The sequence below is a fragment of the Eubalaena glacialis genome, chromosome 5 (assembly GCF_028564815.1).
Source record: "Eubalaena glacialis isolate mEubGla1 chromosome 5, mEubGla1.1.hap2.+ XY, whole genome shotgun sequence".
In the NCBI taxonomy this organism is placed as follows: Eukaryota; Metazoa; Chordata; class Mammalia; order Artiodactyla; family Balaenidae; genus Eubalaena; species Eubalaena glacialis.
This window is the reverse complement of record NC_083720.1, coordinates 109,019,328-109,046,729: the sequence shown is the minus strand read 5'-3', so window position 1 is coordinate 109,046,729 and position 27,402 is coordinate 109,019,328. Positions and strand designations below refer to the sequence as shown.

General features: G+C 41.5%; 1 protein-coding gene across 7 annotated transcripts in view; it reads right to left on the bottom strand.

Moving 5' to 3' along the window:
- Positions 1-12,456, bottom strand: part of AFF1 (ALF transcription elongation factor 1) — a 199,140-nt gene extending 186,684 nt beyond the window's left edge. For all 7 annotated transcript variants that reach the window (XM_061192492.1, XM_061192493.1, XM_061192501.1 and 4 more), the window contains exons 1-2: positions 12,234-12,456; positions 521-594 (exon numbers count right to left, since the gene is read on the bottom strand). In XM_061192492.1, the coding sequence (XP_061048475.1) occupies positions 521-558 (38 nt within the window). In that variant the 5' untranslated portion in view covers positions 559-594; positions 12,234-12,456. The remainder of the gene's footprint in view (positions 1-520; positions 595-12,233) is intronic.
- Between the last annotated feature and the right edge of the window lie 14,946 nt (positions 12,457-27,402).

Here is a 27,402-nt window from a genome sequence, read left to right as displayed (position 1 = left end):
AAATGGGTTATTCTTAATAACTGCTTCAGAATATAAATATGCTCCCCTCAACCAACCCTGGTCATGTACTATATGCAAGCAAGAAGGCAGTTAACTATATGTACAGAGTTGGAGGGAGAGATGTGAAAGTCATAAAATGTAACTGACAGAATTCCCTCTTTCAAAGCTCTCATGATAAGGCGGATTTCATCATGATATCTGTTTCAGCACAAGCTGAATAGGTGTACATTTTCCCAAATCAGTGTAATCTGGACCAGTACCTTGAACAGAAAATTAAGATGCTGATCTAACATCACAACCACATGTTAAAGAAATGAGTTAAGAGAGTACTAGATTTAAAGAAAATATGTAGCCAGTCTAATAGGTTTGACTTCATGTAGAGAAAACAGAAATTTTCACACATTTTCCTGCACCAGAGAGTCATAAGTCACAAAAATAAAAAGGACCAAACTTATTCTTTGAACACTAGATTATAAAATTAAATATTATCATATCCTTGCATCGTGGATTTCACGGTTACCTGTTGCCACTGTTGTTGACTCTTTCGGTAAATGCCATTGCTGCCAGTCAGTGGAAAGCGACGAGTCTATTCATCTGAAAGAGAAACAGTAGCCTGTGAACATTAGCCCGTAAGTAAACTCATAGGTACACCCGACCTGTAAGAAATCTTATTGGACACAGAATTCAAAGTTCCCATTCGAATAAGAGAATGGTTCTTCACCAACTCTCAAGCTGCGTGAACAAACCAGCCAGCATATATCAAAGGCCAAATGTACTTTTGGCCAAATGCACTTTTAATTTTAAGGCTGCTACTCCAAGCAATTTCAGCCAGGAAAAAATGTGCACAAGTTTATCATGAGGAGGAAGAAAGGAAATAACATTTCCCCAGTGTCTACTTTGTGCCAAGCATTGTGTTAAGCCCTTTAAAAATGACATTTCATGTAAACATTACAATACACTTGCAAGGTATACCAAATACCCCATTTTATATATAAGAAAACTGAAACTCAGTTTTAAGTAAGTTGCCTAAGGTTGTGTCAACAACCTCACTAGAGTCAAAAGGGAAAACGGTGAAAGAGTATGGACAAGAAAGAAAATTAATAGTTGATCTTCACATAAGAATTCAACACTAAATAAAAAAGTGGGCCCAGTTTAACAGCCAATCTTGAGATTTTGCTTCCACTCATAAAAGGTACTTAACCACCAAAGCAATTCTGGAGCATTCTCTCAAAACAGTACTGGTTTTAAAAAGTTGTTATCCAACCTGGGCAGATGGCCTTGGTACTATCTTGCGTATCTCTAGAAACAACCTCTCTCTCTATGGTTAACACTATCAACAGCTGTTTCCTTTTCCCTTTCTTGTATGTATTTGTAAATTTACTGCTCTTATCCTAACTTGCTTTAAATAGTTTCTATTTTTTCAGACATCCTTAAGGCAAAGGGTATGTTACCAAATTATCTTAGTACCAATTTAACAAACTATTTGATACAAATGGAAACATGATGTTAAATTTGTAACAATTTTAGCTTGTCTCCTACTTTAAGAGGCTGTTATACTTTTTGCCTAAGGCTGAAGAAATGCTGAATAGAGTCCTTCAGCTCTACTCTGCCTCTTGATAAGGTCTTTTATCTCCCCCTCCATGAAATTAAAATTGCTGACTTGCTGACTACAGTGTTCCATATTAGTAGATACCACTTGTCACTCTATCTCCTCCCCCAAAAGAATGCAACACGGATGCTACAAATATTCTAATTAAACTCACACTAGTAGAGCTCTAAAATTTTCAGGGTCAAACATGCTTTGGAGTAGGCCACTCCTTCAACTGGCTACAGTGGCCCTAGGCAAGTTTCCTAAATTCTCCAACTCAAATCCCAATCACCTCCCTCACTCTCCCCCCTTACTCTCTCACCTTCCCTCTCTCAAACACACGCTTTTAAAAATTATTATTAACTTATTTTATTTTTGGCTGCATTGGGTCTTTGTTGCTGCCGGCGGGCTTTTCTCTAGTTGTGGTGAGCGGGGGCTGCTCTTCATTGTGGTCCGCAGGCTTCTCATTGCAGTGGCTTCTCTTGTTGCGGAGCACAGGCTCTAGGGGCTCGGGCTTCAGCAGTTGTGGCTCGTGGGCTCTAGATCGCAGGCTCAGTAGTTGTGGCGCACGGGCTTAGTTGCTCCGCGGCATGTGGGATCTTCCCGGACCAGGGCTCGAACCCGTGTCCCCTGCATTGGCAAGCGGATTCTTAACCACTGTGCCACGAGGGAATCCCATCAAACACACACTTGGGGGAAGCTAGGGGTGGGGATGGGGACAGGGAGGTCTACGGGAAATCTCTAGACCTTCCACTCAATTTTGCTGTGAACTTAACTGCTATAAATAAATAAATAAATAAATAGGGCAAGCCTGTTTTTTTTTTTAAAAATGGTCCTAGGAACTGACAAGTCCAAGACTGAAGGAGTCAGCTGAATCCCTGGCTCTCACACTGGTTTCCTGGGTGGGTGAGTGAAGTACAAAGTGAAACAGACATATTCTCTGAGGGATCTGGCCCCTGGGCACAGCCAGGGACTTGTGTGTACAATTCAAATTCATAATCTTGTATGGTGGCTCAATCCTTTCCACAGAGGCAAGGGCAAGGAGGCTACATCACCAGATTATTGACTCTTATGTCTCACAGGAAAGACCAAATTCAGCCTATGAAAGTCTGCTTAGATGCTGATGTATGTATGATTTGCACAGCTGTACGGAGTAGCCACACAACTCAGATATAAGGTTAGTTAGGTTAGAATGGAGGCCTACTGTAGTCAGGAGGTTATAACCCTAAACTACTGCTAAGAAAGGCAATTAGTATATGCTTCAGTTAATGTCTCCTTCGAAAATCTTTCTTAAAAAGTCACATTTGTACAAGGAGGTTTGTGCAATAAAATGTTTATAATAGCAAAAAAAAAAAAAGTGGTAACAACCTAATACATACAAACACAGAAATGGTAAATAAATTATGGCACATGAGACACAATGAAACATCAAAAAGAATAGGTTTATCCAAACAAGATGCTGAACAAAATGTACAATGTGAGCCAATTTGTTTGAAAAGAAAATGCTTTCCTTTTATATTTATGCATAACACACACCCATAACACACACACAAACACACACACACAGAACCAAACTGTTAATAGTGGCTTCTCTGGAAAGGGGCACTTTCATCTTTTATTCTATATGCTATGAATCCTTTATTACCTGTGTAAACATTTTTTTTCCCTAAATATAAGGGTTGGGGGCAGATGTACTGGCCCATAAATATTGAAATCAGAAGGTCTTCCTGAAGTTTTCATACATTTTTATATTATTCTCACCAGATTATAAAGACAAAGCAGAATAAAAAATGGGGGAGGGGGGCAGTTTAAAATCCTCCCGTTAAAAAAAAGCAGTTAAGAATCCAACTTGGCTCTATATTAAAAACAGAGTAGGGACTTCCCTGGTGGTCCAGTGGTTAAGACTCCGCACTCCCAATGCAGGGGGCCTGGGTTCAATCCCTGGTCAGGGAACTAGATCCCGCATGCCACAATGAAGATCCCATGTGCTGCAACTAAAACCCGGCGCAGCCAAATAAATAAATAACATAACATAACATAGTGCTATACAGCAAAAAGAGAATAAGTTCAAGTGAGACAGGTGATCACTTTGGGCAAATTAAGCCCTACCAGCCTCAGTGCTCCCATCTGTAAAATGGAAAACAGCCTATTTTACAGAGTTACTGAGAAGAGTGCTTTATAAATCTAGCTAAAATGCCCAGCACACTGACACATCATGGGCATTCAATACATAGCAGTTCTTATTTAAGTCAGCAATGTCTATCTTACTTTTTATGTAAGTGAAACAGACTATGCTTCATGTAGGACTGTACCTTGCCAGATCTATTTAAGTGACCCTTCATAGTCCTTCCAGCCTCTTGCAATGCAAATTTATTCAGAAATAAAAATGTCATGTACATCAAACTACTTTTCTCCCCAAAATAGCAGGTAAAACATTTCAAGTAAAAAAAAAAAAAATTTTTTTTAAAGTTTTATAGACATTTACGCCATATACATATATAATTACAAGGAAAGAAAGAGAGAGGAGGAATACAGAAAAATGATTCAGGATATTTTCAAATATTCTGTTCTAGGTCATTAAGTGCTCCCAAACCTAGCACATTCTGGGGAACCTACTCTCAGGAGTCTTTGTGACATGCTTGTTTAAAGGCCTGCTTTGCAACCTACTAGGTATATAACCTCAAGAAAATCACTGTTCTCCCCCAACGTCTCAGCCTTCTCATCAGTAATATGGGGCTTCCTGGGGTTGTTGTAGGGTTAAATAAAATGGGTGTAATGTTTTTAGCACAATGCCAAGCTCATGGTGAGCACTCAATAAATGGTTGTAGTAGTTGTTCTGGTTATCTTTCTGCCAACCAAAGCACATGCCAGGGACAATCCATACATTAGAGAAGCTTTTCAACTGGACAAACAGCGCTAAGCAGGTCTCAAAGCCCCATGACCATGACCCAGTTTCCAAAGGAGAATATTAGGAAAATAACTGTCCAGAGACCAGAGGATGTCTGGACTGGTCAGTAGTCCCTGGTCAGATCTCCTTCCCCTTTTCCACACATACCCTCCAGGAATAACAGTTTCTTGGTAATTGGCAACGTGTCATGGGTGAGTCAATGGGTCATACACTGTTTTCATCTGAATTCTCCAGAACTCTACCCCAAGCACCCCACAATCTCCCAGGGCCCCAAACTGACCTGAGCACCTACAATTCCTTTAGCTCTCCAGTGCCACATGAAGCCCACGTGCCTAGAAATTCATAATGGAACATGATTTCCCCAACTATCTCTTCTCCACTTCAAATCCTTGTTCTAGGGGGCTCTGGTGCTGCCCCCAGACTCAAGTACACATCCCACACCTTGTCAGCTCCCTCCCATCATTCAGGTCTCAGCTCAAATGATAAATTCTCAAAGAGGTCTCCCCTGAATACAGTAGCTAATGTAGCACTGCTGTGCCCTCCTGCCAACCCATGCTCTATTCCATTATACTCTATACGGATTCAGAATGTGCCTAGCTGCAAGTAACACCTGCTTAATTAATAGAGGTTTCTACTTCTCCTATAGCAAGTCTAGAGGAGGGTGGCTACTGGTATAATTTTAGCTGTTCAATGAGGCCATCAGGAATTCTGGCTCATTCTGCTCTGCCATATTTAGCAGGCTGTCTTTATGCTTGTCATTTCATGGTACAAAAAGGTTGCTGCCATAACCAGACAGCTTTTCAACATGCAAGGCAGGTAGAAGATGAGAGGAGGAAGGCGTGGCTATGTCAGCCACATCTCTCTCCTTTTTTTTTTTTTTTTTTTTTAATTTATTTATTTATTTATGGCTGTGTTGGGTCTTCATTTCTGTGCGAGGGCTTTCTCCAGTTGCGGCAAGCGGGGACCACTCTTCACCGCGGTGCGCGGGCCTCTCACTATCGCGGCCTCTCTTGTTGCGGAGCACAGGCTCCAGATGCGCAGGCTCAGTAATTGTGGCTCACGGGCCCAGTTGCTCCGTGGCATGTGGGATCTTCCCAGACCAGGTCTCAAACCCGTGTCCCCTGCATTGGCAGGCAGACTCTCAACCACTGCACCACCAGGGAAGCCCACACATCTCTCTCCTTTTGTCAGGAAAGGAATCCTTCCCCAAACCTATCTAAAAACCAGAACTAGGTCACGTGGCCTCCTCCAGCTGCAGGTAAATCAGGATACAAATCGTTGTCACTGGCTGAGAACAAACATGATCTATCACCTAAGGCTGGGCACAATGTAATCTCACACACAATCAAGGTTCTCTTAGCAACAAAAAAATGGGAATGAGCACTGGGGAAGAAAAGAACAGTGTTGGCCACACTTATCTTTTCATAGTACTTACTACTATCTGAAATTAACTTATGCTAAGTAAATAAATATGTTAATGTTTATATCTCCTCAACAGAATGCAAGCTCTGTGTCCAGCTTTACTTATATATACTCAGAGCCTATATTTTAAAATAATTGACTGTCAACTTTCTCACAGTAGGCAGGTATTATAGATACTGGAATATAGTAAGGGTAGTCTAGGTTATGCTATAGTGGCAAATTAACCCCCAAATTTCAGTGGCTTGATAGCACAAAAACTTATTTCCTGATTATTCTTTATGTCCATTGCATATTGTGGGGGAGAGGGGAAGGTTGTAAGAAGGAGGCAGGGAGTTTTCTCCACACTGAGAAACCTAAGCTGGAAAAAAGCCAAGCTGGAAGCTCCACTATCTCAAAACTGTGGCTGCAGGGTTTACTCTAGTAAAAAATAGAGGTGGAGGGTCTCATAAGAGCCACTTAAATGTTTCAGTCCAGGAATATATGTTATTCCCATAGACAGCCCACTGGACAGAATTAGTCACATGATTCTGTATAACCTAAGGAGGCGGAGACACATGGGAGAGCACATGAATGTTGGTAGTAAATATTTAAGCCTCATTCCCCATGGAATGGTAAGATTATCATACAATGCATCATCGCCATTTTAGAACTTAGACCCATTAAAGAAGTTTCTTGGAATGAACTCAAAGTCAGGGATACTCAGTAAAGCAATTATTTCATCTTATAAGGCAATACTTACCATTAAAAAAAAAATTTTTTTTTTTCCTTCAGGAGTAATAATAGGAAATATTTATGTAGCACTTATTATGTTCTGCTTCAAGCACTTGCCAAGCCTTATTACCTTTAATCTACCCAACTACCCAGTAAGGGAGATACTACAGTATTGTTAACTCCATTGTATAAGGGAATGGAAAAGTATTGGGAGCCAACTCTCCATGGGTCATTTCCGCATATTGTACAAGCAGAGGCACCAACTGCCTTTGTTCCATACAATCTTTAAAGATACTTGTATAGAGAACAGCTTTGAAAAATATAATGTCTCCTTCTAGAGCAAAGGGCAGCAGGTTTACTATCCAGTATAATCAAGATAATGTCTCCCTCTGGAACAAAGGGCAGTCATGCTTACTGCCCATTATAAAAGATTAGGATTCCCTAAGATCAGGATTTCTCTCCTTAATATAATCCACTGTGTTTGCAGGTAACGTCTGACTCTCTCCACATCTCCCCTCTTTGGAAACTGGGGCTTAGGGAACCGGTGTAAGAAAATGGTGATACTCTGGCCACAGCTATTATTATGAATAATAAACCCATTCCCAAGAGTCCATGAAACTGTGGCAGGTTAGCTTGTTACCTTGAAAGCAGGGTAAAATCTCAGAGCCTTAACAGTTCTTGACAAGAAGTTAAGTAATTTGCCTAAGGTCTGACAGCTAGTAGGTGGCATATCCAAGATTCAAGCCCAAGCTGTCTGGCTTAGAAACCATGCTTTTAAATTCTCTGCTATACTGCAGTAGTCCTCAAAGTGTAATTCCAGAACTGGAAGCATCAATATCACCTGCAAACATGTTACAAGTGCAAATTCTTGGGCATTATCCCAGACCTACTGAATCAGAAACTTGGGGAGTGGGGGAGGAAGAGACACATCTGTGTCTTAAAAGCCTTCCAGGAGATTCTGATGCTTACTATAAGCTTGAAAAACACTGCCATATGCATATATTCTGCATATATTCACGGTATCTATAAGATAGAACAAAATGGTATGAGTATATCCTGATTTACATAGGGATGTGAACTGACCTTTCATAACTTGAATAATAGATTTGAAGCACTAAGGGAGATGGCTCCTAAGCCCTTGCATTTAATTTTTAGGAAGGTAGGGATCTTTATTTGGTGCAAATAAATACCACATGTCTGTTTAATACGTCTGCATATTCTCCTTTGGAGTCACAAATATACATCCATAATGCTAAATGAAAATACCTGCTTTTTTATTCCCACAATGATTAGAAAGAATTACTTAGCCAAGGAGAAACACTATTTATATTTGAGAGTCAAGCTGTAATTCTTGAAAAACAGGAAACCACATATCAACACAGCCAACACAGTGTACTACAGTAGAAAGGGCAGCAGGCTTTGAGTCAGAGTCAAGTCACTTAACTTCTTCAACTCAATTTCCTGATTTTAAAATGGAAAATGAACTCCAACTTCAGAGTTGCAATTAGGCCTAAATGATATGTCATGTGAAAGCCATTGGTAAACAGCTTTTGTGCTACATGGATGTAAACTCCACCTGCATGGGCTCTTTCTCTGTCATGATCTGGTGTTATCAGTTTCTCCAAAGCTTAGAGTACTGTCTGGCACATAGAAGATGCTCGATACTTATGAGGTACTGGGAATGAACATGAGGTATTATATTAATGATGTAATTGATTCCTCTGGGCTCCACTTGTCACAATAATCTCAGTCTTTTAATAGGAAAAAGTCACTTGAACAAGAAATCCTTAGTCATGTTTTAAATGGGGCAGATAATTTAAGAAAATCAGCTGATTTTCGTCCCCTGGAGAACACTACTGAAGGAGTTCTGTCCTAAGGCATAAGACAGAAACTCCTATTAGCAACCCTCACAGCCTTAGAGCCTCATGGTTTCACATCTATGACAATCTCTTGTGCTCTTGTAAACAGTCAGGAATAAAGGATGTGCACCTACAAAGAACTAAATATTCCACATTTACTTCTTCACTGTGGTAGAATTTTAATAAACAGATTACAGGGTTTATGTAATCTCTTTTAATGAAATCTAATATTAAATCAGCAAATATTAAATAAGCTACTATTGTGTATAAAAAGAGACTGCTAGAAAACCATTGTCAAATATCATTTGAGAACAGAAATCATTGTTGAATTTATAATTTAATGAAAAAATATAATTTATTTACAAAACTTTATGTATGGTAAATGCAGTTCCTTAATTTGTACTCTCTCCAACATACTTTCTCAATCTCCTGAAAAATTAGTTAACGGTCTAGTCTTGAAATAGGGGAACTTTGGGCTTTTAGCTTCAACAGACAAATCTAAGATAGCAAATGAATTCAAGTTGAAGGACAGCTTTCTGTGTAGAGCTGCAATAGTAAGGAGAATATCCCAGCTATGTTGCTATACCTTAAGGGACATCTGCAGAGTGTATTGTCCCCTGTGTATGTCTTATAATAATTCAGATATTTATAAATAAATTAGTTCTACCTTTTAACAAGTAGCACAGTCTATCTCAAGATTTGGAATTTTAACAGTCAACTAACTTCATAAAGGATTTTGCAAATTTGTTTGATGAAAGAGCACAAATTACAGAGTTGAACGTGAAACTCCTTTCGTTTGCTTCTTTAAAAATGTGGGGCTTCCCTGGTGGTGCAGTGGTTAAGAATCCACCTGCCAATGCAGGGGACAAAGGTTCGATCCCTGGTCCGGGAAGATCCCACATGTTGCAGAGCAACTAAGCCCGTGCGCCACAACTACTGAGTCTGCACTGTAGAGCCCACGAGCCACAACTACTGAGACTGCATGCCACAACTACTGAAGTCTGCGCGCCTAGAGCCCATGCTCCGCAACAAGAGAAGCCACTGCAATGAGAAGCCCGTGCACCCCAATAAAGAGTAGCCCCCGTTCGCCGCAACTAGAGAAAGCCCTCATGCAGCAACGAACACCCAATGCAGCCAAAAATAAATAAATAATTTTTTTTAAAATGTGGAAAACAAGTTTGTCTTTCCTAAGCTTTTTTTTTTTTTACCCATCTTTTCAACTCCCAAGGCACTATAACTTCAACTAAACAATCACATGGCTACAGTGATTTACAGAGGTACCTAATAAAGATGCAACTCATATATATACATATATATACCTTAATCGAACAATACTCTTCCAATGTAATCCAAAACCAAATTAAGCAAGTATCTTAGTCAATAAAAAAGTTACTTTTAGCTCCATCAAGTCCTTGCAAAATTCAATGAAACCAAAAGGAAACAGAAGAGAAAGCCAGTTTTGACATAGTCTAACTACTTACCGTCTCATAACCCCACAATGAAACAGTGACTTCTGGTAGCAAAAAATGCATGCATATTCTGCATCTTGTAGGAGAAAGCAATGTTGAAAATCACCTGGGCTTTACTCTTGCCATAAATTCTCAGTCTCTTGATGATTTTTGTATTCTAAATTAATACACTTGAGTCTTAACACATTTTGAGTCTTCAAAATCGTATCTTTATTAAATTGAAGAGTTAAGCAAATGCCAAAGACACTACAGAAATTCAATTGCTACAGTGAATGAATAAGACTTATTAACTCTGATATGTAACAGTTCATTTTCTTCCTGCAAGTGGGAAGCAAAGAGTCCACAGTAACACACCTTTAAGTTCCACATCCCTAGCCTCATCATCGTTGTCAGTTCTATTTAGAAAAAGAAAAGAAGGGGGGGCGGGGAAGTCCCCAATATCTAAATTCATTTTTTTTCCAAAGCCGTGTATCCCACTCTTCAATACCTCTTTGTCTTAAAGTGACCAAATCTGTCCCAAATCATTTCCTTGGTTCCCTCTCCTAAATTAGCTGAATTCAAATTAGTTTTTTAAGTACTAGTTATCTATTCTACTTTCTCTCCTAGTCTCCTTTCATTCTCGTGGGTCGTTATCCTTTAGTTCTCTCCATTCCTCTTCTACATATTTATCTTCAAATAAAATACTTTCGGACACTGGCAAGAGACACCACCTTTAAATGAAAGCAGGAAAACCATCCAGAATTTTCAACTCTCCTGTGAATTTATTTCCAGAATATCCACTCAAGGAACCCTCGCCGCTAAAGATGAAAGGCAAGCTAAGGAAATACATTAGACAGAGGAAGTAAACATCGAAACAGGGCATGCCTAGGTATTCTTAAGCCTCTAAGCAGAACTAGACTCCCGAGTCCAAAGGTCTTTCTTTTTCGTGACTTCTATGCCCACGCGGAGTCTGACAACACATAGGTCCGGGAGGGGTGTCCCACCACCGCCCGTTCCTTCTACCACCTCTGCATGACCTTGCTCTGAAATAATCTTGCACAAGCAAAATCCCCCAAATTCTCAGGCCGGTCCCTTGCCTGAGGTTTCTGTGCCTCAATTACTGAGCTCTTCTCACCTTCCAACCCCCTCAGGGAACACTGGGTCTTCGCCTTAATGTACGGTTTCGCCTTTAAAGTTTTAAATCTGTCTGGTTTCTTGATGGTATGTCATCCCTCATCCCCCATCCCCATCCCCGCCTCCAACATGCACCAAGAGGATTAAGATTACCCCATCCCACCCTTAAAAAAAACAAATCTTCGTCTGTAAGGCCTTCCCCACCCCCACTTCACCTCCCAACAGAGATGAGCTCCCGAAAAGATTCGGACATACCTCCACCTCCAAAGCCAAGGGTCTTCCTGGGACAATTTGCACAACAATACGGGGTCTGTGTGTGTAAACTCCTATAAGACTAACCTAGGAGGAAAATATCAAGACCCTTGAAGGTCCGTCGCAGCTTCATTAACGATACTCCCAACACATTATAGGAAAGTATGATTCCTATAACCCTCCAATTCCTCTCCTTTCTAATTCGCCGACCCCGGCGCTCGCAAAGTCGGAGGGCTAGCGTGCCGCAGTCGGAGGATCAAACACCAAGAAAAAATTATCGTCAAGGGAAATTAACCAGTTCCATGTTCTGCAGACGCCGTCTCCCTGTGTGCCAGGAGCAAGCCTCAGAAGGTGCCTCCAACTTTTCTCCTCCCTCTCCAGAGTCTGCGGACCACCGACGCTCGCTTCCACCTCAATCACAATTTGATGAGATTGGAACCACCAATCTGTCTCTACTAGACGTAGAGGGGAGGGGTGACTATGACGAGAGGGAAGGGAACTCGTAATGGAGGAGAGAAAAGCCCCGCTTTTACCCCCCGGAGAAACTTCTGGGACTCTTCTATTACGCAACCTCGGGACCAGGTTCCAAAATCCGAACATCTTTCCGCAAGACGCGGGGCGCACGGGCCAACGTCTGATTTGGGGGAGGAGGATGGGTCCCTTCCTGTGTTCCCCTCCCCAGTTTTTCTAGACGCTACCTGCTGGGATTTGTAAGGGCGGTGCGAGCTCTGCGTCTCCTTCGCCCGTTCTCCCCTAAGGTTCCCACTGGAAAAGCGGGAACGCCAGCGACTTGAGCCAGCGTGCTGGGAAGCCGGCAGCGAGGCGGCCGAGCCTGGGCTTCCCAGAAGTCAGCGACCGCGGCGTTCTGGCCAGGATGATCCCCAGCCCGGGGGGCACAGGGTTCCGCTTACCTTCCAGACCTTTAGTCCTCCAGTCTCGGGTCGTGCGCCCTCGCCGCCTCCGCCCGCCCCTGACCTGTTGCCGTGGGGAAGGCGCGCAGGTGTGGGGAGCATAGGGCGCTCAGCGGCGGCTAGCGCTGGACCCGGCTCCCAGCCGCGGAGGCGAGAACGCAGCTGTGCCAGCGACGCGCGCAGGCGGCGGCCGAGTGCGCAGGAGCCGCGCGCTCGCCCGCTCGCTGGCTGGCAACCTCTGCGCGCCGGCGGCCCAGGAACGCCCAGGAGACGAGGCCACGCCCCCCAGGAGGTCACGCCCCCCCCCTCCGCGCTCCCCGGCCCCGCCCGGCCCACGCCTTCTAGCTGGCGCCACCCAGATGGAGAGGAACTGCTCGGCCCTCCCCCCGGGACCAGTGGGAGGATCTAGGGCGAGCAGCCTCTCAGGATGGCATACTGCAGTGACCGCACCGGCAGCATGGGTGACCCTGCCCCCGGTTGGTGTGGGACACAAGAACCCTTTCGCTTTACAGCGGGATTAAGTTTAGGGTCAAGTTCTGACTAAAGTGTCAGGGAGTCTTTTTGTAGTCTCTTACACAATTGAAACAGATTCTGTATCCTTTAAAGGAGATAATAACTAACATCTGGAGAGCGTTTTACAGTTTATAAAGGGCTTTCCACACACAGGCCCGTCTCATCTTCGTAACAGCCTTATAAAACAGACACATTATTGCTGCCGTTTCCCGAATAATGAAACCGAAGAGCTGAAAGTAAGTATTGTGCCCAATGTCACAAGCTCAAAAGTGGCACGAGAAGCCAGGTCTCCCGAATCCAGCCTCCCGGTTCTTGCCCTTCAGCAGCCCAACCCCAGAAAATTCTACTGGGTATTGGGGCTTTGTCAAATAGATCCAAAAGCTTATGTCTAGTTGCTACCCGATCCCTTCTTTGAACATACCAAGGAAAGCATCACGCTGAGTTCTTTGCATCATCTCGTCTTCCTCCCTGAAAGAGATGCAGGAAGATTGTATCAAATGGCCCAGACAGGCTTTTTTCCAATATCTTAATGGTTTAAATGAGTGAAATTATTTGGATGAAGAAAATCATCTTATTCATATGTAATATAATGTAAATGTAAATTAATATAATGTATGAAAATATCCCCCTTCTATGCCCTCTCTGTTCTCCCCTCCTTTGTTGTTGTTGTTGCTTTGTCCCTCGTGTCCCTCATTGTCAACATGAACAGTAGTTGAAAACCTAAGTGATAGATACTTGCATTTCCAAATTAAACTCTGGGCTACTTGACTTAATTTCCCATGGACTGTCTTCCAAAATATAACTCTTCTCCCTACTCCCTATGCTCCCATGATGATACTGATTTGATTTACCTTAACAGCTAAAATAATTAAGGTGCCCCTGATGAGATCTAGTGTGCCTCTAGATGAAAGCTTTGGAGGTCTTCCCTGGGCAGGGTAGGACAGCAGTCACCCCTGACAGATGCAAGTTTGTGCACTTCTTAAATGTTTCTAACAGAGATTGATATCTATTTTAATCATAACAAATATGTTAACCTTTTTGTAATGGAATTAATATATTTCATTGTAAAATATATATAAGCCTGGTCATAATTTATAATCTGAAGGTTTTTACCAATCTAAAACTTTTTCCTTTGTTGTGTTCCTAATCCCATGACACCTCCTAATACCTTCAAACTGTAGTCAATTTAGTAAATGATGTTGACAGTGCAAGTTTGATAATATTATTTTACTGCTTTTGGAGCTGAGGGATGTAATTTTGCAAAAATTTTTTGTTGAAGATGATGTAGCTTTGGTTCAGAGAATAGTTCATTTCATTTATAGGAATATTTTTAAGGCAATGTGCTAGGTGATAGGCCATATCATTGACAAAGACAGTGCACCTGTTTTCATGAGATTCCAGTGCCTTGCAGATACAAGCAAGTAAATAAACAATTCCAATGCATGCTTCTATTGATTAATTTCTGGAAGTGGAAATAGGTTATTTTAAAACACTTAAATAAAAACTAATTTTCTCATAATAAATAAAGAAAAAGCAATTAGTTATTCTAGTGAGTTTTTTTAAAAAGTTGCTTTTCTGCCTTTTCTCCAGGTCACATTGTATAACCAGTTAATAAGCAGGCTATTTTAAATAGTGATTATGCCATATCCAAATTTTTTTAAAATGTATGACATAAAAGAAAAGTAATTATGCAAGAGAGATGCAGATATTTCAGTTTATTAGCTACACTTTCCTCTATCTTCTTCATTATAGGAATTCTTTAGTTACATTTTTAGCTCACTCAATGAAATTCTAGCACTTTCTTCATCTTGACAACCTAGTCACTTTTATTTCTGATTATGTTTCTGCTAAGGTGAAGCATTTCTCTGACATCAGTGATCTTTTTTACAACAGAACTGAAAAAAATTTTTTTCCCTTTTTAATACAACTATGGTACTTTATCAGCTACCTCTTCATGTAAGGACTCCTGAGATGTTACCTGACAATTTTCAGTCATGATTCTACTTAAATTTTGAAGACAAACAAGTGAACCCCCAGGGACTCACAGAAGCTCATAGGTGGTATTCTCAGAGCTCCTGAACTGTACAAGGGGGCAGGAACACATGTTAAGGTTGAGACTGGGGGAAAATGTGCCTGCATCCCAACCCCGAGGCTGCTTGCTTGGGCAGACTGGAGTATTCCTAAACTCTGCAGTCAGCAAGACCTGAGTATTTTAAACCAGCAGTTTAAATTATGTTACTCCAAAATTACTGCTTGTATATTTCAAAGGGAATGAATTTCTTCAAAGTGTAAAAAAATCCTAACCAAACTGGCAAATAAATCCTAACTAGGTCCTAACCTGAGCATACACCTGTTGTTGATAACAACAACAACAACAACCAACCAACTAACCCAGAGTTGGGGAGAAGGTGGTATAGATGAGGAGCGGTGACAGGAGGAAGGAGGAAGGGTTGGCCTAAGCCAGGTAAAGGGCAGTAGAGATACAGCCAGTTTCCAAAAAAGAACACAAAGGAGGAGGGGGAGTAGGACCTCTGGGCAAAGATTTTGAGGGGCAGTGATGAGAAATATAGGAAAGGTCAATGGCAAACTGATGGTGAAAGGCCCTACATGCCAACCTAGGGAGTTTTCTTTTCATCCTAAGCACAGTGGGTAGGAGATTGATTTGATCAGGTTGCATTTTAGAAAGACTACTGTGGTTGCCATACGAAAATGAAAATGAATAGGAGACAGTAAGGCTGTAGTCATAATCCCCGAGGCCATGGAAGAAAGTGTACTGAGAGCTGGGCATAGATTGCAGGCAGATATAGAAATTCCCAGCTTTACATCTCTACCTGGGAGGCAGGTATGCAGATGTAAACCTGCTGTCTTTTGCTGCAAGAAGAACTAAGTGTACAATTATTGTAATTAAAATAACTGTATTTTATCTTGAACACTTTGCATAAAACATGGTTCCTAGTGACCAGACCTCACTTTTTTTTCTTACCTCATTTTTCCTAACAAGTACATATGAGTTTTATATTGTGTGTGTGTGTTTTTAATAAATTTATTTATTTATTTATTTATTTTTGGCTGCTTTGGGTCTACACTGCTGCTCGCGGGCTTTCTTTAGTTGCAGTGAGTGGTGGCTACTCTTCGTTGTGGTGCGCGGGCTTCTCATTGAGGTGGCTTCTCCTTGCAGAGCACGGGCTCTAGGCGTGCAGGCTTCAGTAGTTGTGGCTCGCTGGCTCTAGAGCACAGGCTCAGTAGTTGTGGCGCACGGGCTTAGTTGCTCCGCAGCATGTGGGATCTTCCCGGACCAGGGCTCAAACCCGTGTCCCCTGCATTGGCAGGCGGATTCTTAACCACTGCGCTGCGCCACCAGGGGAGCCCCGGTGTGTGAGTTTTTACCTATTACTACTACACAATACTTCCCAATCCCAGTGGGATTGTGAATATTTTTGAGTCACGTGATAGTATTGTTAAATTAATTTAGTATTTAACATTGTAATTTGGAAAATGCCAATGATCCGGAGAAAAGGAATATGAGCACAGATCCATATTTTTCTCTGAAGAAATAAATGTAGGGATTTAACTAAATTTCTACAATTTACCAGGCATTTCACACACATAGTTTTTTTTAATCCCCTTGAAAACATGTGTATAGTTCTAGTTCATGTATAAAGAAGAAATCAACTCAGAGAGGTTATTCATCTCTATCATGATTATACAGCACATGAAGAGCAGAGACAGTATTTGAACTCAGCTTTTCTATGGCTCAAGGTCATGTTCTTACCACTATCAGAATTAGATTAGTATAAATATCCCAACTAATGTCTGTTACAGTTAAATTTACATCAGCAAGCCTGAGGGAGTTCACAATGGGTTTTCAATCTGACGGTTACATCCGGAGGGTTAAATAGGAAGCGGATAAGTAAGCGGAGAGATTATGGGAAAACCAAATATTTGGAAAATGAAAAAGGGAAAGAAATAACAGAGCCAGAATACAAGAACCAAGTTATGGTGCCCCAGTGGGGCACCACTGGGTGGTGAGCTCCCAGTGGGAGCGAGATTGAGGGGTAAAAGCACCCTAAAGACTATGGCACAACTTTAAGAACGCAATACTCAATACTATGGTTCACCTCAATCCATATCTCTCTTCTAAGTTCCAAACTATCACCCTCATTTGTTTGCAGGAAATTTCCACAGGGTTGTCCCATCGGCAAAACATACTCAGCACATCTAGTATGAAGCTCATGGTTTTTCACTCTGTCCACCCATTCTTTCACAACCCACCCAACCCAATTCCTCCTGTTTGGTCTCCAACTTTTGTTGCTGATACCGTTATAGACCCAGGATTCAGGTTCAAATGTCCATTACCAAGGGAACCCTCCTACACTATTGGTGGGAATGTGAATTGGTGCAGCCACTATGGAGAACAGTATAGAGGTTCCTTAAATAACTAAAGATAGAGTTACCATATGATCCAGCAATTCCACTCCTGGGCACATATCTGGAAAAGATGAAAGCTCTAACTCAAAAAGATACATGTACCCCAGTGTTCATAGCAGCACTACTCACAATAGCCAGGACATGGAAACAACCTAAATGTCCATCGACAGAGGAGTGGATAAAGAGGATGTGGTACACACACACACACACACACACACACACACACACACACTGGAATATTACTCAGCCATTAAAAAGAATGAAATAATGCCACTTGCAGCAACATGGATGGACCTAGAGATTATCATATAAGTGAAGTCAGACAGAGAAAGACAAATATCATATGATATCACTTATATGTAGAATCTGAAAAACTGATACAAATGAACTTATGTACAAAACAGAAAGACTCACAGACATAGAAAACAAACTTATGGTTACCAAAGGGGAAAGGGGAGGAGGGAGGAATAAATTAGGAGTTTGGGATTAACATACACACGACTATACATAAAATAGATAAACAACAAGGAATAGCACAGGGAACCATATTCAATATCTTGTAATAACCTATACTGGAAAAGAAACTGAAAAAGAACATATACATATATAACTGAATCACTTTGCTGTATACCTGAAACTAATACAACATTGTAATACAACTATACTTCAATTAAAAAAATAAAAATATATGAACAAATACAAACTATAGAAAACTGACATTATTACATTGATGAAATTAAAGTTTATTAATTACAAAAAAAAGTCCATTACCTACCAAGTCATACTTAACTTTCCTTTTATATATCTCCCTGCCCTACAGGTTCCCTTCTTGTTTTTGTTTCATTTCTCCATTCTTTCACTGAATAGCTACTAAGTGTCAGGTACTAATTCTGATCAATTACAGGGATATAAAGACAAATATGAGACTCTCCTTGTCCTTGGAGAGTTCACATCTCGAAGGAGAGTGTCGAAGGCAGAATTCTAAGATGGCCCTGAAGATTCCCACTCCTGGTGTGTATCTGCTGTTTAATTTCTTCTCTTTGAGTGTGGGTGAGTCTGATCTAACCAGGTGAGCTCTTCTTTAAAAAGAAGATCTAGGGGTCAAAGAAGGAGGACGTCAGATTCAAAGCTACAGCAGATGCTCGCCTTTGGCCTTGAAGGAACAAATTACTATCTTGTGTAGAGGGTCATATAACAAGGACCTGAGAGGGGCCTCTGGGAACTGGGAGTGGTCTTTGGCCTCCAGCTGGCAAAAAAATAGGAACCTCAGTCAGACAACTGCAAGGAAATGAATTCTGCCAAGGAACTTGGAAACAGATCTTTCCCTAGTTAAGACTCCAAATGAAGATACACCTGGACAACACCTTGACTTCAGCCTGGTAAGATCCCGAGCAGTGACCCAGGTAAAACATGCCGGCCTTCTGACTTACAGAAGCTGTGAGGTAATAAATGGGTGTTGTTTTAGACTGCTCAGTTTGTGGTAATTTGTTATGCAGCAATAGAAAACTAATACAGAGAGATCAAAGAATAAATAGATCATTGTCACACAGCCTGCTTAATGCTATGGTACAGGCACGCACAAGGATGCTCTCAGAGCCCAGACAGAGGCATCTAACAAACACTAATGAACTCAGGGAAGGCATCCTGCCAGAGTTAGAACCTAGGATGAATCACAAAGGGAAAGACAGAGTTGGGGGATGTATGACTGGGGAGGGCAGAGTGCTGTGTGCGCAGAGGGAGTTCATATGCACAAGTCCCAGAGTATAGAGCAAGGATAGAGATGTAAGATAGGGTAATAAAAAAATAACACTTACCATTTACTAATTGTATACTATGTAGTAGTTCAGTGCTAACCTCAACTGAGGTGTTCACAGTAACCCTGTGTGTGCTGGTGAGTTGCTCATTTGCCTCAAATCCAGTCCCTGCTCTTCCTCTACTGTGCTGTGAATCACAAGGGGTTGATTCTTGAAACTACCTTTTCCAGACTTCTTGCTGGGCAACGGGCTTTTGCCTGGGTTGAGCCAATGGATGGCACTGGGAGGAGACTGGAGGCAGGAAGAGAGGAGACTCCAGGGTGCTTCTCTTCTCTCTCTGCTCTGGGCAGTGGCTCTGGCCCAGCGGCTGCACCTCCTCCCTAGGCTAGCTCCCACAGACCCTGATGAGTGGCTCTGCCTCCTGGGCTCCAGGAATACTACGTCTTCCCCTTAGTCCCAGCCTGGGGTGTGGCTGTTAGTTGCTTCCTGCAGGTGCTTAATCCCTGGGTAGTCTCACCTTCCCCTGTTTGCTCTAACAGTTCTTCAGCCTGTACCTTTTAACTAGTTCCCTTATTAAATTCTCTCTATTGAATTACCACCTGGCAGGAGGGTTATTTTCCTAATTGCATCTTACTGAATCACCATGCTTTACAGATGAAGGAACTCAGAAAGACTGAACAAATTGCCTAATAACTCACAGTTTAGGATATTGTGGGGCTCAAGAACGTAGAGCAAGTCTGTGACTCTGAAGTATATCGCTTTCTAACAAGCTGCCTTGTGTCTCCGAATTTACCATCATCACCGTATTGAGTCAGCTCCTTTTCATTTCACTGTTACAGTAGCCTCTGAACCGTTCTCCATCTCTCCTCCCTCCTCTCTCTCTAATGTGTTCTCCACAGTGCTGCCACATGAGTCCTCTTTAAGCATATCTCTGGTCATGTGACATATCTGGCAACTGCAAAGAGAAGTAAGCACCAACTCCCCCATTCTAGACTCAAGACTCCCTAAAATAGTTCTTAAATCAGTCTTTTTGGCCTCACTTTTGTTAAATATTTTGCTCTACTGAAAATCTACCCCTGATTTTCACTTCTTTGTCTTTGCTTATACTGTTTCTGTTCCCTTTAGTTAGAATGCTCTATTTCTACCTTTTGAAATAATCTCTCTCTGTTCTACCTTTTGAAATATCTGCCCTTCAAGGGTTATTCATCTATTCATTCATTCAACAAACCTGGGCAAGTTACATTCTAGGTCTTCAGGATAGAAAGAAGAACAAAATTATTCCTACCCTCTAGAATAGGTGCTGGCAAATGTTTTCTGCAAGGGGCCAGATGGTAATATATTTTTTTAATTAATTAATTTATTTATTTATATTTGGCTGCGTTGGGTCTTTGTTGCTGCACGCGGGCTTTCTCTAGTTGTGGAGAGCAGGGGCTACTCTTCGTTGCGGTGCACGGGCTTCTCATTGTGGTGGCTTCTCTTGTTGTGGAGCACGGGCTCTAGGCACGCGGGCTTCAGTAGTTATGGCACGCGGGCTCAGTAGTTGTGGCGCACGGGCTTAGTTGCTCCGCAGCATGTGGGATCTTCCCGGACCACAGCTCAGACCCGTGTCCCCTGCACTGGCAGGTGGATTCTTAACCACTTAGCCACCAGGGAAGCCCCCAGATGGTAAATATTTTAAGCTTTGTGGGTCACATGATCTCCTTTGCAACTACTGAACTCTGCCTCTGCCATTGTAGCACAAAGGATAGTACATAAATGAGTATGGCTATACCAATAAAACTTTATTTACAAAAACAGGTGGCAAGCTGGATTTGGCCCATGGGCTGTAGTTTGCTGACCTCTCCTCTAGAAACTCACATCAAAGCAAATGGGAAAGCTAGCAGGAAATGATAATGAATAAAAAATAGAGAAGGGATGTGGAGAAAAGAAGTACAAGTGCCAGCATCTATGTAAGAGGAGTTTCAAACGACAAAATTAAAAAGAATATGGAAGAGGGTGATATATTTGAAGAAAAAATAAAATTTCTCATAACTAATGAAAGATGAATGCTTTCAGATCATAAAGTGCCAAAGAGAAGAGATAAGGAAAAACCAGACCAAGACATAAAGAGAAAGCTTTGAAACTTTCTAGAAAGAGAGGGCATGTGATCTACAAAGGAACAAGAATCATATTGATATTAGACCTCTCAACAGCACCCTGGCTGCAGGAAGACAAAGGAGTAATATATACTAAATACTGAAAAAAACTTGAGCCTAGAATGTTGTATTCAGCCAAAGTGTCATTCAGAAATAAAAGCATAGGAAAAGTGATACTCAGCCCCAGGCATACAAGTTCTCAGAAAATATACCACACAAAGACCCACATTGAAAATATATTTGAGGAAGTACAGAAATAAGAAGAAAAAAAAATCCTTTCTAAACTCCCTGGGCGGGGGTGGGGGGTGGGGTGGATCTTGATGTGTTTTACAAGATATCAGAAGTAAGAATACTATATACTTAAGTAAACTTTGCTGTAAACTTAAAAAAGAAAAAGCAACTAGGGCCAAAGAAAAGAGAAAGAGAAAATATATCCACTACAATGCAAAACTCAAATTCTGGATATTATTAATATGATGGATGCTTTGGGAGAAAGTGAAAGGGACAGGAGACCATGCTAATATATATTTCTTTTGTTAGGGTAATAATTTGGTTGTGACATGTTTAAGAAATAAATAAGGAGAAAATAACTAAGGTTATGGTTGTATCGGTCAGGACACAGAAACCACATCAGTAATTTATCAGGGAACATTTAATGTAATAGTTATGATCTAACAGAAGGTGGTTCAACTTTTAACAAAGTTAATAAACCTATTGAGAGAGGTAACAGACAACTATAGAATAGCAAATGTAAGCAGCACTACTACCACTAAAGTTAAGGAAGAATACCCAAGGGAGGAACAAACTTGGAAGAGGCCCCATCCCCAAGGCTGAGATTCAGACCTCCTTGGAGAGGGCAAGGAGCTCACTAGATGACAGAATTTCACTGGAGAGCTGGAGCTCCGAGCTGGGGTGCAGCCTGCAGGCCAGGGGTGGCCAGCTGGAAGGCGTCCACTAGGGTGGCGATGAAATTTGCTGGAGAGTGAGTGCCACTGGCTCTCCACAGGAGACGTCACAGAAACCGGAAGATCCAGGAAGGGAAGCCACCGGCTCTGCTCTGCCTTGCAGTGTCCCTCCAGTGCCCTCTGCTGATAAGGCCTAACATTGTACCAGCTGGCAAATGAGAATGTTCACAGGGTCCAGTTCTAGGTGGCACTGGAGCTGACAAACAAGACATTGATACCTGGCACAGTCCTCCCCCATTTTTTCCCCACTCAGTGCTATATTGTCAATATTCATCCATGTTCTATGTGTATAGTATGCCTTGAGCACACTTCCTGGTTATCTTTTCCTTCCATTGTTTTTGGACTGTTTTACAGTTCTGTAAGTTGCAGAAAATGAATAATAATGCAAACAATTTTAGCCTGTAGAAATGGAAATGAATTGTGTCCAGTGAAATACAATTGATTATTTTCCTATGGTTAGACCATTTTGTATCTTTTTGTAAATTCATTCTAGCATTCCTAGTTGCCTATATGTGTGTGATTGAGTTATCCTTTGATCTAGTTGTAACATTTTACTGGTTTCCTCATTAATTAAGGAGGGAAGTAAAACCTCTGACACATATTCATTTTATATTTGTATGCGAGTTATGATCTTAACTTTCAAAAAAATTATATCTTAAATAAGCCAGTCCTAGAGTAGTCAAGTTCATCAAGATAGAAAGTAGAATAGTGTTTGCCACACCTGGGGGAAGGAGGACATGGAGAGTTATTATTTAACTGGTACCAAGTATCAGTTGGAGAAGATGAAAAAGTTCTGCAGATGGATAGTGGTGATGGTTGCACAAAAAATGTGAATGCTTAATGCCACTGAACTGTATGTTTTTAAATAGTTAAAATGGTAAATTTTGTGTTATGCATATTTTACCACAATTTTTAAAATTAAAAATTATATTTTAACATCGGCTATATTAATTGCTTCTCAAATTCACTCACAGTTCTGCTAAATATTCTGTTACCTAAAGACTAAATTGTAAAGTTAGCCACCAACAACTTGTATGTGAAATAATGGGAAAAAGAAGAAAATATTTAATATTCACAAATAAACACATACACATACAAGCAAAGAGAAAATTCGCAAAGCTACTATAGTCCTTGTTTTTGTAATGGGTCATGAGCTATAGTTGATATTTATGACCCCCTTCTTTCATTACCTATTTCATATTTCCTTTGCTCTTAGCTAGAAGCTTAGCTGGTCAGTTTCCTAGTAGAGTGACCTAACCTTCAATCTTGAAGCATTATCAGCCTTTGATATTCCTGCCTCTTTTTGGTTACATTTCCTTAATTAATGCTTACTATTGGGCATGGAAGTATTAAGAGATACCCCAGGAAATGCCCTGGGTTCCAGATATAGTCCTGTTTGTACTCAGTGGTTAGCAGCAATCTAAGTTTCCCCTTGGTAGTTGGGATCAATAACTGCAGCAGTACAGAGACCCCTTTTACTGCCTGTTACTTTGTGACATAATAAGTTCAAGATGGCAAGGTGGCAGCCTCATCTTCCAATTCAGTGCATGCACTGTTGTGTTCCCTGGTGGAAGCATTTCTCCTTTGGGAACAAAGACCTTTAAAGCAGCAAATCTCAGAGTTGCCAGGATGGGAAGCAAAAATTTGTGAGTGGGCTATTTGATACAATAGTGAGAGAAGCCACTCCTACTTACACCCCTTGATTCCTGAACCCATGTGTTCTGGGACGTGGAGGTGATACTACTACATATTGATCTCTGATTCAAAGCATATACAGCATCTTGCAGGACAGAACCCTGTCTTTAAAGTTGTCGTCTCATAACTGGCACCATAACTTAGTTTTCAGTAAGCAATTCCACCTTTAAGCTAGAGCAGCCACTTCTAGATGATGGAGTATATGGTAAGACCAGTTAATTCCATAGGTATAAGTTCACTGCTGCATTTCTATTGCTGTGAGATGAGTTTCTTGATCAGAAGCAATGCTGTGGGGAATACCACAATGGTGGATAAGGCATTCTGTGAGTCTATTGATAAGAGGTCCTGGCAGAATTATTACGAGTAGAGAAGGCATCTATACTCAGAATATGTGTCTATTCTAATGAGGAAGATTTTTCCACCCTCTCAACAATGGAAAAGTTCCAATGTAATCAGCCTGCTACTAGGTGGTTGCTCATCACCCTGAGAAATGGTACCTTATCAGGGAGGGCCAGTGCTGGTCTCTGCTGTTGGCAGATAAGGCACTCAGCAACAGCATTAGCCAGGTCAGCCTTGGTAAGGAGAAGTCTGTGTTGTAGAGTCCATGGCTAGCCTCCATCTCTGACATGACCATTTTGTTCACGGGCCCATCACTGGGTGTCTGGGGAAAGAGGTTGTTTGACATCCACAGAGCCTATCATTTCCACTTGATTATTAAGAGCCTCCTCTGCAGTGAATCCCCTTTGGGGAGCATTCAAATATCTTTACAGTCTGTGTTCTTTCCAAGATCATCGACATTCCTCTTCTCTGTGTTTTTGTTGCCCACCTTTCAATCTGCTCCCTTCCCTAACCATCCAACCAAACTGTTAAAAACCACACATGAACTAGTGTACATACATCTGTCTTCTCACATCAGACAAAGCAGACATATTAGTTTCCTAGGGCTTCCAAAACAAATTACCACAAATCAGGTGCCTTAGAACAACAGAAGTTTATTGTCTCATAGTTCTGGAGGCTAGGAGTCTGAAATCAGAGTGTCAGCAGGGCCGTGCTCTGTCTCTGAAGGCTCTAGGGGAGGACTATTTCTTGCCTCTTCCTAGCTTCTGGTGGTTGCTGGCAATCCTTAGCGTTCCTTGACTTGTAGATGCATCACTCCAATCTTTGCCTCTGCTGTCCCATGGCGTTTTCCCTGTGTATTGTGTCTAAATTTCCTTTTTTTTTTTTTTTTTTTTAATGGAGTCCAACACGTATGCAAGTTGAGGCAATGGACCTGATGTTTAAATTAATTTGAGTGGACTTCTTAAGGAATGTGCTCTTTTTTTTTTAATTTTTTTTTTTTATTTACTTATATTTTTTATTTTTGGCTGTGTTGGGTCTTCGTTTCTGTGCTAGGGCCTTCTCTAGTTGCGGCAAGCGGGGGCCACTCTTCATCGCGATGCGCGGGCCTCTCACCGTCGCGGCCTCTCCCGTTGCGGAGCACAAGCTCCAGACGCGCAGGCTCAGTAGTTGTGGCTCACGGGCCTAGTTGCTCCGCGACATGTGGGATCTTCCCAGACCAGGGCTCAAACCCGTGTCCCCTGCATTGGCAGGCAGATTCTCAACCACTGCGCCACCAGGGAAGCCCCACAGGCTTTCTTTAGTTGAGGCAAACGGGGGCTACTCTTCGTTTTGGTGCATGGGCTTCTCATTGCGGTGGCTTCTCTTGTTGCAGAGCACGGGCTCTAGGTGAGCGGGCTCAGTAGTTGTGGCTCACAGGCTCTAAAGAGCAGGCTCATTAGTTGGGGCACACGGGCTTAGTTGCTCCATGGTATGTGGGATCTTCCCAGACCAGGGCTCGAACCCGTGTCCCCTGTATTGGCAGGCAGATTCTCAACCGCTGCGCCACCAGGGAAGCCCTAAATTTCCTTCTTATAAGGACACCAGTCACTGGGTTAGGGCCCACCTTAATCCAATATGACCTTATCTTAACTTGACTACATCTGCAAAGATGCCATTTCCAAATAAAGTCACATTCACAGGTTCTGGGTGGACACGCATTTTGGGGGAGAACACTACTGAAACCAGTACAGCGGATAAACCTGCTCAGAAGATTTCCCTTTGCCACTGTCCATTAGGATCATTTCTGGCCCTAAGCACGTTGCAATGAAGTTAAAACTTAATTACAAAAGGATAGATAAAATTTCACATATTTGAAAATTAAGTTATGTAATACTGAATAACCTTTATGTTAAAAAAGAAAGTACAAGAAAATAAGAAAAGAAAAAAAGTGCAAAGTAAATTGATACTTAGAAATAAATAGCAATGAAAACAATACATGTGAATACATATATTTATTAAGAAACAAGATAGTTTTAAAACAAAGCAGCTAAGCATTGAACTATGGTATTTGAATAAAAGTAATATCCAAAGAAACAAGAAGGAAGCAAAAAATAAAAATAAGCACTAAAAATAAAGGGAAGAAATAAAAGCAACAACATTTTTTAAAAGACAGAAAATAGTAATGAAATAATAGATAAAAAAGGCAAACCTATGGCAAGACTGATGAAAACAGAGAGACAGAGAGAAAATGCAAATAAATAACAATGTGAGAAAAGGGAAATTAACCACAGTCTCAACAGAAATTAAAACTTAGCAAACAGTATTATGAATAACTGTGTGTAAATAAATACGAAAACCTAAATTAAATGGACAAAACTCAAGAAGAAATACAAAACTGCAAAAATATTTCAAGGAGAAAGAACTTGAATAGATCAATAAAGATTAAACAAAACAAAATAAAACCTCAAGGCCTAAATGGTTATACAGACAATTTCTACCCAAGTTCTAATGTATAATTAATGTGTAGTATATTCTCAACAGCAAACATGAAAACAAATGGAGAAATCTTAAATGTATATCTTTGAGTTTGGGGCTTCCCTGGTGGCGCAGTGGTTAAGAATCCGCCTGCCAATGCAGGGGACACAGGTTCGAGCCCTGGTCCGGGAAGATCCCACATGCCACGGAGCAGCTAAGCCCACGCGCCACAACTATTGAGCCTGCGCTCTAGAGCCCACGTGCCACAACTATTGAAGCCTATGCGCCTAGAGCCCGTGCTCCGCAACAAGAGAAGCCACTGCAATGAGAAGCCCATGCACTGCAACGAGGAGTAGCCCCCGCTCGCCGCAACTAGAGAAAGCTCACTCATAGCAATGAAGAACCAATGCAGCTAAAAAAAAAAAAAGAAAAGACTAAAAAAAAGAAAGCTGTCTCTCTGCACCTCCTGGTTCAATTCATCATGGACCAGGTGTGCCCTGGCCTGTGTTCCCAGTGGTTTCATGCTTATACCTTCACAGTTCCAAGAAGAGCTTCTTTTGCTGTAAACTCTCACGGAAGTTCTGGATATACATATGCTGGTTGGGTTAAATTTATTCCTTTTTCCATCCTTGAGCCAATCACTGTAGCCAGGCAAGTGGCACTTGTTTTGATTAGCTTAAGCCAGTGTCACATGATCATTCTTGGAGTCAGGTGCACCCAAACTATGAGTACTAAAGGCGGGTTGGGGTAGTTTGCCAAGGAACATGGGATTCTGTAATAAAAAGGGAGAGAAGGAAAAAAAAAAAAATAGGGAGAGAAGGAGGTGCTTGGCAGAGAAAAACAATAGATATTTATTATATCTCTTCCCTTTCCTTTGTCTTTATTG